The sequence below is a fragment of the Rhinopithecus bieti genome, unplaced genomic scaffold (genome assembly GCF_001698545.2).
Source record: "Rhinopithecus bieti isolate Rb0 unplaced genomic scaffold, ASM169854v2 scaffold_61117, whole genome shotgun sequence".
Taxonomy (NCBI): domain Eukaryota; kingdom Metazoa; phylum Chordata; class Mammalia; order Primates; family Cercopithecidae; genus Rhinopithecus; species Rhinopithecus bieti.
This window is the reverse complement of record NW_016824934.1, coordinates 3,504,702-3,515,992: the sequence shown is the minus strand read 5'-3', so window position 1 is coordinate 3,515,992 and position 11,291 is coordinate 3,504,702. Positions and strand designations below refer to the sequence as shown.

Genomic DNA, 11,291 nt, shown 5'->3' with positions numbered 1-11,291 from the left:
GCTCCTTGGCTGCTCCCACTCAGTCTGGCTTCTACCAGTGGCCTACGTTCTGTCTCCAGACCTCTGTTCTTCTTTGACTGCACTCTTATCTCATAGGCATATTTCATCCCATCTCATGGAGTTCAGTACAATTTACCTACTGCACATTCCCAAATTTGTATCTCCAGCTTTAAACCCTATGAGGTAGGGACTGCTGTCACCACCATTCTACGGAACAGCAGATTTAGGCTATCAGATGTTTAAGGGACTTCCTTGAGGTTACACAGCAGGAAGCAGCAGGGCTGGGATTTGAACCTAGGTCTGTCTGACTCTAGGCCTGTGTTGTTGAGTTGCCAGGCTGCCCAGGCGCCCCCTCCTTTCCCAGCCCCCGTCCTACCTGCTCCCCAGGGCCTCTTGCATGTCCTGCTCATTCTGGCCTCAGGCCTTTGTCTCCCTGGTCCACTTCTCCCGGAATGACCTCTTTTCCCCCTGCCTGTCTAATCCTCTTCCATCCCAGCTCTGGTGGGAGTTTCTCCACTCTTAAGACCCAGGCCGATCTCTGCTGGCCTCCTCTGGACACTTGTAGGTGCTGGAGTCTACCCTAAAACAACCAAGGGTTCATTTGCATCAATAGTTATCATGCTTTCTGAACCCACGACGGGGCCCTTGGCCCAAGTACAACTGCACCCACGGGGATGTGGAAGCACGTGATCTAACGCTGGGACTGGCTGGGAAAACTGGGCCGTGGGCCTCCATCATCACACACCATCTCAGACAGGGTCTCAGTCATGCAGGCGGGCTTTGTTTGGTTTCACCTACTAGCTGGGAAGCTTCTAGAAAGAAGGATCATGAGTGCTGAATAAGTATCATTTTTAAACACTGTGTATATTAGGTGGGCCTGGGGAAGTACTTCAAAATCCTTTTCTCCTGGGTCCTGGGGGGCCAAGGAAAGTTCAGTCTGGTGGTGAAAGAATTAATTTAGACTTCATTGAGGTCACAGAGAGGCCGAGCAGTTCCCACAGGGGTCGCTGAGCTCAAAGGAATGTTTGGAAGAAACGGGGGTGACAGGATCGTTTTTGGAAGAACTGAGAGTGCTGGAGGGAAGTGAGGAGCAGGAGACTGGAAGGAAGAAGTGGGAAGGGCCATGTGGGAGGCCCAGTGCTGGCTGAGACAGTGAGTAGTGACCTCTGGGGCAGACAACACTGCCCTTTCACTTACGTGAGTTCAGCCCCAATTCCCATGATGCTGGCCTGGGCTCTGGTCCCCGCCCTGCTACTAACTCCCTGTGTGACTGCAGGCAAGTTGCTTTGTTTTCCTGGGCCTCAGTTTCCTCATCTCTAAAATGAGGAGGTTGAAAAAAAGAAGTGATGGGGTTGGGTGACATTGTTTCTCAGCTCCTCTCAGCATCCCGAGTCCATCTGAGATAACACATCCTGTGCTGTCTTACCCTGGGCCACTCTGCCTTGGGGAAGGAAGAGCCAGGTTAACCTGACCGTTCTTCTACAGGCCTCCTGGTAAAAGTTCTTTTTCACAAAACAGCAGAGAGTCTTTTGTGCGGGATCTTGGAAAGGAAGGATGTTAAGTGGTTGAATCTTGTATGTTGTAAAAGAAATGAATCTGCCTTTCCTTTATCTCCAGAAAAAAAAAAACATAGTTCATTCACTCTCCATCCCCAACTGAAAATGGGCATTCCAAGCCCATGCTGCGGAGTGGGATCAGTTTTGCCCTGCATGATCAGAAGGGGCAGGGTTGGCTCTTCTCTCCCAGGTAGGGCCTTCTGATGTTCCAGCCTTGGGTCAGAGTCCCTCTCCCAGAGAGATTTTTTATCCATAAGCCTGCCAACCAAGACAAGTGCTGAGATGCTGTCGCAGCCCACCAGGATTTGCTTGCCTGGAGGGGAACATATCTAGCGTCAATAGGACCCCCAGTGGCTGAACAATTGTTAATTCTGTGCATGCCCCTGCCTTGGTCTTTGCACATCTGGCCACACAGGCATGTACCTATTCCCGAGTCACCTACGTTTTGAAAATATAAAATCAGGAACATTTAAGTCAGTCTTCACTGGATTGCTTGAGGCAAAACGTGAAGCAGTGATGGCTTGTGTGGGTCTTGTGTCTTGTGCTTAGAGGCTGAGCTCCTCTGACCCATCAGGAACAATGGCTTCGTTGTGCTCCTCTCTGGCTTGCTGGCTGGACTTGGAAGCAAGAGAAGCTTTGAGCTGCCCAGCACTTCCAGGGGCAGGAGGGTACAATCATGGCCCAAGGACAGCACTGTGGACCCCATGGGACCCTGCAGTTGTTAGGGGGCTGGGATAGCACCTTTCCAGGCCTGAATACTGAATTTGCCAGTGCTCAGAGGCAACTGTACTCCTGAAGGATGGGCTGAGATGTGTCATTCACAGAAAACCTTCAGAAAAGAACAGATGATGTTTTCAGGAAGTCCAAGATGGCAGGCAAAGGTGGGTAGGAACCTGACAGAGCCCAGAAACTCCAATCTGAAGGTCCAGGCCCCAAGTTTTGGAAGAGTAAGCAAAAGAACCAGAAGGAAGTCTAAAGGCTAAAGTAATAAAGACATGAGTTTTCTGTTTAGAAATGAGAACAGGGTCCTGTCATAAAACCAACTTCCCAGCCATCAGTCTGAGGTGTGAGAAGAGAGACGCACTGGCCAGGAAGGGGTTTAAGTTTTGTTTCTCCCATCAACAAGCTGTGATTTGCTAAGTCATCCAATAAGATCCTCAGTTTCAGCTGTAGAATGGGCGCTCATGGCATTGCCTAGACCTAGGATCCAGTGAGCTAACAAGCTAACATATGAGACTATACTATATGGACCAAATGCGTAGGCAAAGTACATGCTGTTGGAATGGCTGGTTCTAGGGTGGACAGCGAGAGTGCAGGATGCTGCACAGCTCACCCTTTGCCCCCATCTCTCCATGGAGACAACGGCCTGCTCACAAGCAGGTCATGATTTGGAAAAGTGAAATCTGAATTGGGGAACACATCATGCTCATGTCCAGTTCTGGGCTTTCACTGTGCTCTGTCTCTGGCCGAAGAAGGGATCTCTGCTCTTCCCAACCACAGTCTACCTGAGAAGACCCTACTCAAGCCCAGCCACCTCCAAATTGAAGTACTAATGCCCAGGCTGCCCCTTTCCCGTCGGGACCTCCATCCCAAAGTGCGGTATGTGAATATACAGAGCAGCGTGGCTCTCAGACGACTTCATGTAATTTTCTGAAAGCAGAGACCGTGACTTCTTTCCTTTGGTTCCCCATAGGATACAAAAAATGGCTCTGAGGCAGATAGATAGGAAGATACAATATGAATTTTCAGACTTAGTCAACTGCCGAGTATTTAACAAGTCTTTCCTTCACCAGTCTTATCAACTCACTTCAGTAGTCTCATAAAGGTCTGTGCTAATGTTCAATTTCTATAAACTATTTAATATTTCACTTTACATTGGCATAGCCCATGATAAATCCACAGGAAATAAGAGCCACCAGCAGTGGTAGGATCAGAATACTTTAATAAGATACCAGTGTCAAAATACATTTCCTTATAAAGTTAAGCTCCCATACAGTTATAATGTTGTCAGTAGGAATTCGACAATATAATAATGTTCATAAAATCGTTACATTGACAGGTAGGGTTAATATGAAGCTTGGAATATTTTTCAGTGTTTTAGTAAAACTGCAAGGGTAAAATGCCCTTAATGCCAGGGCAACACACGGGAAATCAAATACCAGCATTTACATGTCAGTAACCCTTCAAGTTCTGCCACCCTGCGTGGGGTAACGCTGTGCAGCTAAAATATGATTTAGACAACACCATGACTAAGGAATTTCTCAATTCACTTAAATTTCTTTTGAAAGCTACTTTTTGTTTCTGGCAATAAGTCCATCTGGGCTTACTAAATAGTTGGCCTAATGTGCTTTGTGTGTGTTTTTAGAAACTTCTTCGTTGTACCCATTACAGAAAAGTTCCATGTAATTGGTATTGAAAAACCAGAGGTGTCATCCCTCTTACCCAGTGAGTTGCAAAGTGCTCTGGGAACACTATTTTCAGTGCTTCCTACCTATACCTGTCACTGCCCGACCCAGAGACCTCAGCCAGGGCCGCAGCTAGGGGCCATCCCTGGAGGCCTTGCAGGGCCATCTGGCTGCCAGCTCAGGGGGGCTGCAAAGCTGGTCTGGACCAGCTGCTCTCCCGCTGTGCAGCCTCCTCCTCAGTCCAGCTCCACGGGGCTCCAAGGTCGTGAGCTTGGAGGACGTGGACCGGGTCACTATACCATTTCTGACCCCTCATTTGCATGAATTCCCATCTAAACCATCTCATGGTAGTTCTGGAAATGTCTAAATGTGCCCTGTGAAAGACCATCCGAGCCACATAGCTCAGTGCACTTGAAGGGCTAGCAACAAAACCTTAAGAAAAGTTAGAGCACTTCCCTGCCCCGCCCCCCGACCCCACAACGTGCCATCAGACCCTCTTGGCAGCAATAATAATAATACATACATACATAGTACATAGAGAACATGAGGAGATAGTGCGCGGTGCTCCCACTGAATGACTCCACTGCTCGGATTGTCACACCTATGGCATATCACAGATGGCAAAAAGCCGACAGAGGGAGGCCTTCCACAGTGTCCATACAGGCCGTGGGAGCACTGGGCAAGTCTGCAGTGTCTACAACACCAAGAAAAATTAACAGCTTCGAAAAGATCTTAAAGTGATTTTGTGAGCAGGATTCCATTTCCGTTTCTAAGGTTTTAGATATTACAAAGTACCCATATATATGATAAACACTTAACCCAGATATAAATTTTCTCTTTTAAAAAAACTCAGTTATGTTTTGAATAATAATAAAAAATCCACCGAATGCGGGGGAAAAACACCAGTTTAGGAAAAGCCACGCTGTGCAACTTTCACAGATAACCACATATGTTGGAGTTGACCCTTCACATTTCTTTTTTTCCAAAATTAGAGCAGAGTCAGCTTAAACCAAAAAAACCTGAAATTTACAATATGGTGATTAGTTTTAAAAAAGAAAGGAGAAGGGCTCTGCGAGGGAGAAGCCACAAACCAAGCTTAGAAAGCAACATCATTTTGTTTCTCTTTGGCAACAACAGTAACGAGGAATCTTTTTAGTGAAATGAAGCTAACACTCTCCCTACAGGAGAACAGACATGCACCAAACTTGTTAGTGTGGACAGTTGTGTGTGTAGAAGGAGAGAAAGGGAGAGAAACCTATAGATAATATAAATTAGAAGTAATTGAAGGTGGGGAGGAAAAAAAATCTTACAAAATTTCAGAACAGGTAAAACAATTGTGTACTTTAAAAATAGGGATAATAAAGTGAGCATCTCAGAAAAAGGCCACTGCGTGGTGACCTGGGCAAGTCTGCCAGGTAAGTCCATCTTGTAAATAGTGTGCTGGTGTTAGAAATACCTAGTTACAAAAACAGATGGAGAGAGTGAAGCTGGTGGGACGGCGTCGGCAGAGGTGCTGCCCAGGTGGAAGGCCTGGCTCAGGTGGCCTGGTCCAGGGCTCTGAGGAGGTCCCCTCCTTGCAGGAGCGTGGAGCTTCCCAGCACGGGCACGTTCACCTCACAGTCATATCTAGTCAGTTCAGGCAGCAGATAGGACTCAAACGAGGGCCCGAGCAGCCGGCTTGCCATGCCTGAAAGAAGGGTTGGTACCATAACTTAAAGGCCTAAATCAAACATCTGGAAAAGTGTCTACTCCTTTGTGACTGGGGGGTACCAATAGGGCAGCCCTAATGTCACTCTGCTCCTTCAGTGGTGTCTCCCCCATGGTCTGCTGCATGCCCGGGGAACATGTCTGCCTCCAGACCCATTGCCTCAGGTGGGGTGCTGAGACCCAAGAAAGAGGACAGCGCGAGGTGCGGGCTGCAGCACAGGAAGGTGGAGGCTTCAACAAAAGCCTGGGGTTGCTGACCCCATGCCTGCTGGCAGCAGGGAGGAAAGGCTGAGAGGGAGTTCTGAACCACCTGGCATCTCTGCTCACATACACAGAACATGCAGAACACATACATACACACGCACACACAGACTGCCTCAAGATTCAAGGGTCTGAAAATCCAGTTTCCAGCCACCACCCTCAGCAGTCCTATCTTCTTGCCTCTGTGCTATTCTGCTGAGGAGGCAGACCAGTGAGTGGCAGAGGGGACATTCCCAGCACGCACACAGGCCCCATCCCAGGGAGGAAAGGCTTGGGTGGCAGCAGAGAGCCTGGAAGCCCTGCGTTCTGCCCCTCCGATGTGAGATGCCCACCTTCCTTCCCTTGCCTATCTGCAGAGCCTCGTTCCAGTGGCCAGTCCCTCCTGCACTTCCTAGCCCAGGTCCTTGCTGGGGTCCATGCCTGCCTCCCCAACTTGACTGCTCCTGTGGACAGTATCAATGGATACCTGCTCACCATCCCTTGCTAACTTCTCCTTTTATTCATGGTCAGAAAAGAGTTTAATATGATTCAATTCTTTTGATATGATTCAACTCTTTTGAAAAGAATATGATTTCCCCTTGATTTCAATATTCAAGGTAACTTGTGGGCTTCATAACAGGAAGAATAGTGCTGGCTACCTCTTACTGCACATAAATGTATACTAGTCACTGAACTCAACAGCAGAGCCAGAATTTAAGCCAGGGCTGTCTGGCGGTTCTACAGCCTGGACTCTGAAGCACAGAACTATCACTTTCCCCAAACTCTATTGCTGAGGAAATTGCCTTTTAGGACAGGGGCCTGGTATGTTTTTCCGTAAACCACGAATTATTTTCCTGCCAAACAGAAACCTCATGAAGACATCTGTGTTTCACAAGATACTATCAAGACGAAGGTGGCCCAGGGTTGAAGGCAGGCATCGGTGCCTGCAGTTGAACCAATTCCAGTGGGGTGCGCCTACCAGAGCTTTCCAGGCTGCTCTCCCTGCAGCAAGTTTCGGCATGTTCTCAGCACCTGCCTGAACTCAGAGTGACACCCCAGTGTGCCCAAGGGGCTTTAAAAAAACACATCCACATGAAGAACTGAGGAAGTGGGAAGGCTCCGGGATTCTCAGGGTGGAAAGAGCCCTGGATGGCACCTGATCATGGCAGGATTCCCTCTGAAGCCCCAGGGACCCCAGGGAAGGAGCACTCCCTTCTTCACGCAGCAAGCTCATCCCCGCATAGACCAGAGATCCCCTGCCTCTGCCCAGACCCCTTCCCAACTCCCTGAACTTTCTCTTCAACGGGCCCTCACCACTGTAGGCTGCCTGCTCTTTCTTCTGAAAGTGCTCCTGTCAGTCAACAGTGGTACAGTGTTCTAGGGGTGGCCAACCCAGTGTTCAGCCCTCGCTGGGCAGCAAGTAGTGGTCTGGATTCTTTCCTTCAGTATTCTAGCCTGAGTTTTTCAGACCCACCCCCTAGGGGGCCTGGTCACTGATGTCACAAGGAATTTGTGAAGAGGTTCCCTAAATCCAAGGAGACCTGAGCCCTGGACATGTGACTTCAAGTCAAGCATTTCCCTGTGCCTGGCACTGTGCAGACGCTGGAAAAAAAAAAATAGAGGTGGGCTTCCCCCGGCATTGGATCCTGAGTACACCCACCTGACACCTTGTGGGCTGATGACAGGCTGTAGTCCTGGTACTGCGTGGCGTAGCACTGTGCGGGGAACCTGCTCTTGCTGTTCTCCCCGGGACTGACGGCAGATGGAGGCTGTGGCAGCGGCAGATGTCTCAGGGGATGGCCCAGGCCCCTCACGGGATTTTGGGTGAACTTACCTGAAAGACCAAAGTCAGAGGGTGATGGTAGCACTGGCCTGAGGGAGGGGAGAGGCCAGGAAGCCCTAGCATCCCTTTCCTTTATAAAAGGTGCTCAGAGTCACTAGAACTACAGCCAGCCTTCAGGACCCTCTGATGGCGTCATCTAAGTCAGAGTGGAAATGGAAAAGTTGGGTGTGTGGGACTGGGGGAGGGACAGAGGATATCGCCCCATTCTAACAAGGCTCAGAGAGGCAGGTACAGTCTGTGGTGAGTGAATGGAAGAACCAGGATAGGCTCCTGAGCCCCAGTCCTTCCAGCAGAACCCCCAGGAGACCTAGGCCTGTGGCCGCTGCTCACCATTGGGGACATTTGCGCTCAGTGGCTTGTCCGGCATCAAAGGGCAGCTCCCACCCCTGAGGTTCTTCATCCGTTTCCACATCAAATGTGAAGTGCTGCCACCAGGTGGGTCCCCCTAGGAGTAAGAAGGGCAGATGGAAAGGGGAAAGGGCCAGAGAACCAGGTCCCCAGACTGGATGGGTTGGGTGGGCCTGGAACAGGGCTGTCACTGGCTTGGAAGGGCCACATCCCCACCCCTCTCAGCAGCCCTGGGTTCCCCAAGGTCTGTGGACAGGCCCCTGTGGCCAGTCAGGATGCCTCACCCCACTCAGGTCCTGGAAGGCTTGCTCTTCATACTCCAGCTGTCGCTTCAGCTTCAGCTTGTTGGAGAGGGCTACCATGGCCGGGCTCAGCACGTCTGGGCCTCGAGCCCCACAACCCTTTGCAGACCTGCCAAGCCCGAGAGCAGGCTATGAGGGTGTCTGAAGCCTCATGCCACCCAGTGCCTTCTCATCTTAGGGGCCCATCCAGGCCCAATGCTTATGCCTATGATGACTCAAAGACCCAAAAGACAGTCTCAGAGGCAGGCTGTGCACCCGCAGGTCAAGCCCGAGCTCTGCCTCCTTCCTCCGCTGTAAGATGCTGAAGGGCTCAAGCCTCCTGGTCTGGGGGCGGTGGCTGCCTGGCTGGGCAGTGGTAGTCCTTAGGAGGGTTTCTTCTGCTCCATCTCTCCCCTGCCTTTTGCTCCCACTGAAAACTAGTTAGGCTGCTCTATAAAGGTCAAGTACCACTGGCCCCTGGGAGTGGCAGGTCATGTACCAACCACTGTGGCTTAGCCCAGTGAGCTCTCAGCTGGTGAAATGAGCATGCTGGGGAGATGGGAAGGCACTTCTGGAGCCTGGGCACAGCTCGGAGAGGCTGCAGTGGTGGGGACCCGGGCAGTCAAAAGGCAAGGGGGAGGCATGGACATCTTTTTGCTTTTTTCCACCAGGGAAAATCATCACTCAGTTTTCTGTGTTCTGTGGCTCAGATGATGAACCCAGATAAGAAAGGCATTCTGGTGGTTGTTCGAAGGGAGACACTAAGGTACAGGGCTCTCGACAAGCCACTTGTTTGCCTGCCCTCAGTCTCCTCCAGCCCAGATAAAAACCTGTCCTACACTAGGCCTCACATGGCTCGAGGTGATTCCCCAAAGTCTGAGCTCAGAGAAGGGCTAAATGGGGTATCAGACGGCTGTGGAGAGGGGCAGGGGCCTCCCTGGGGGTCCAGCTATCTCACTAGTGGGTGCTTCTCGTTCCGGCCCTACTGGTGCAGCCGAGTGTCTGCCACTTACCTTGTCTTGAATGTGGAGACAGGGGGCCCCAACGGTGCTGCTCCCAAGAACTCTGTGCGCTGATCCCCGACGGCCCACTTTGTGGGCCCAAAATGTAATGGTGGATCTGGGGGCCACTGGGTATTGGATCTGCCACCCATGGAAGAGAGAGGGGTGCTGGCCTGGCCACAGCATGGTGGCAGGGATGCTTTGCTTCCGGCATCAAAGAAGATGGAGGACATGGGCCGGTGCTCGGGCTCTGTCTTCTTGCTCTCCAGCTGCTGCTGAAACTTGTCCAGGAGGAAGGGACTGTGCGGGGCTACAGGGGCCAGTGGCTGGAAGATGTTTGTCATGGCACTGAAGCAGTGCTCGGGGGTGGACTGTGGATTCTCTGCCAAGAGCCGCTCCTCGGGGCAGATGGGGCTTAGCTGGAAGTCTTCCCCGTCCATGGGAATATAGGGTGCCAGTGTCTCCAAGTCCAGCTCATTGAAATCCGTCTGAGGGGAGACAGCACAGGCAAAGAGGCAAGGGGGTTGGTACGACCTCACAAACACTATTCCAACTTGGCTCCTGCAGAGCCATTCATCTCAAGTACCATTTCACAGTGCTGCTCAAACACCTCCACTGGCTCCCTAGGGCCTATCAGGAAAACCTCAGACTTGGCTGTGTCATGTACATGACCTTGTATCATGTACCAGCCTTCTCCCGAGGTTACCCCCTCTTCACCCTGCACATTCAGAAATGTTCTCCTCTCTCCATCCCACCTGCCAGAGCCCGCCTTCTCTCTCGAAGCCAAGACAGCCCCTCTTCCACAGAGACAGCCCTGTCTACTCCAGCCTGTGGTGGTTGTCCTTGTCCTACAATGCTTAGGCCTGTGGTGTACACTGTGGCTTTTTTTGTCCTCTTCTCCCTCCTGTAAGCTGGCACGGGCCTAAGCAAGCAATGAGTGTCCAGGTCTATCTGTGGACTCTTGCAGAGGAATAGCCAGACCCCAGGGATAGAAAGACTTTGGTTCCAATCAGCAGATACTCAGATCATCCCTTAGCGTGGCAGTATCATGATGGACGCTACAGGGAATATAAGCAGATGCGGAAAACAGTTTCTACCTTCAGAGACTGACGCCCTCACTGGGTGTCAGCTGACTAATGACTGCAATACTAAGCAGTCTTTAAGGAGCAGAAGCAGATAGTTGTGATTAAGTGCCACATGATACATACTACAGGAGTTCTGAGGAGGGAGGGTGATAGAAAAGCTAAAATAGGGAACGTTTTGCAGAGTAGCTGGGATTTGTGCCAAGTAGGATCAAGATACAAACTAAATGGTAAAGCAGAAATCTGGTTGAACTCAAGACTAAGATAAATGGGGGATTAATGCTTTTCCCTGGGGTTTTGTAAAACACGTACCCCTCCCTCTACCTTATCCTTGTTTACATAGTTTTTGCAAGAACACTGGCCTTATGTAATAAATGTGTTCCTGAAAAGTTTATGTAAATGAAAAATTGTCAAACAGATGTTATTTTAAAATGCATTTCATATAAAATGATTATTTTTTTAAATCACAAGATGAATGTGTTTGTAAAGGGATTGTCCCCTATGTTTATACATGTTTTATGCATTTGGCTGTGCTTGTTAAATGCAAGGCCTGTTTAAAGAAAGGTGCAGTGGTATTTCGGTTTTCACGTGCACTAAGAAAGTTATCTAAGTAGGAGATAGATATGCTGGAAGAACTGGATTTGACAGTGGGAGGAGGGGGTGACCACAGGTCCCATTAGCCTGCACCCTCACCTTGTTTAGGGGACCTGGGCCTTGGCCAGGCATCTCCACTGCTCTTTGCAACAAAGGGATGAGGCTACAAGAATGGATGCGAGCCTTTGTTGCCCACCAGACAGCCGGCACACACCCTACCCTGATCTCCACAGC

The 11,291-nt window shown here is 50.3% G+C and overlaps 1 protein-coding gene across 1 annotated transcript in view; it reads right to left on the bottom strand.

Annotated features, from left to right (window-relative positions):
• Positions 1-3,481: 3,481 nt before the first annotated feature.
• Positions 3,482-11,291, bottom strand: part of EPAS1 (endothelial PAS domain protein 1) — a 90,510-nt gene continuing 82,700 nt past the window's right edge. Inside the window, exons 12-16 of the mRNA XM_017862716.1 lie at positions 9,394-9,869; positions 8,384-8,510; positions 8,082-8,196; positions 7,569-7,742; positions 3,482-5,648 (exon numbers count right to left, since the gene is read on the bottom strand). Of these exons, the coding sequence (XP_017718205.1) occupies positions 5,497-5,648; positions 7,569-7,742; positions 8,082-8,196; positions 8,384-8,510; positions 9,394-9,869 (1,044 nt within the window). The 3' untranslated portion in view covers positions 3,482-5,496. The remainder of the gene's footprint in view (positions 5,649-7,568; positions 7,743-8,081; positions 8,197-8,383; positions 8,511-9,393; positions 9,870-11,291) is intronic.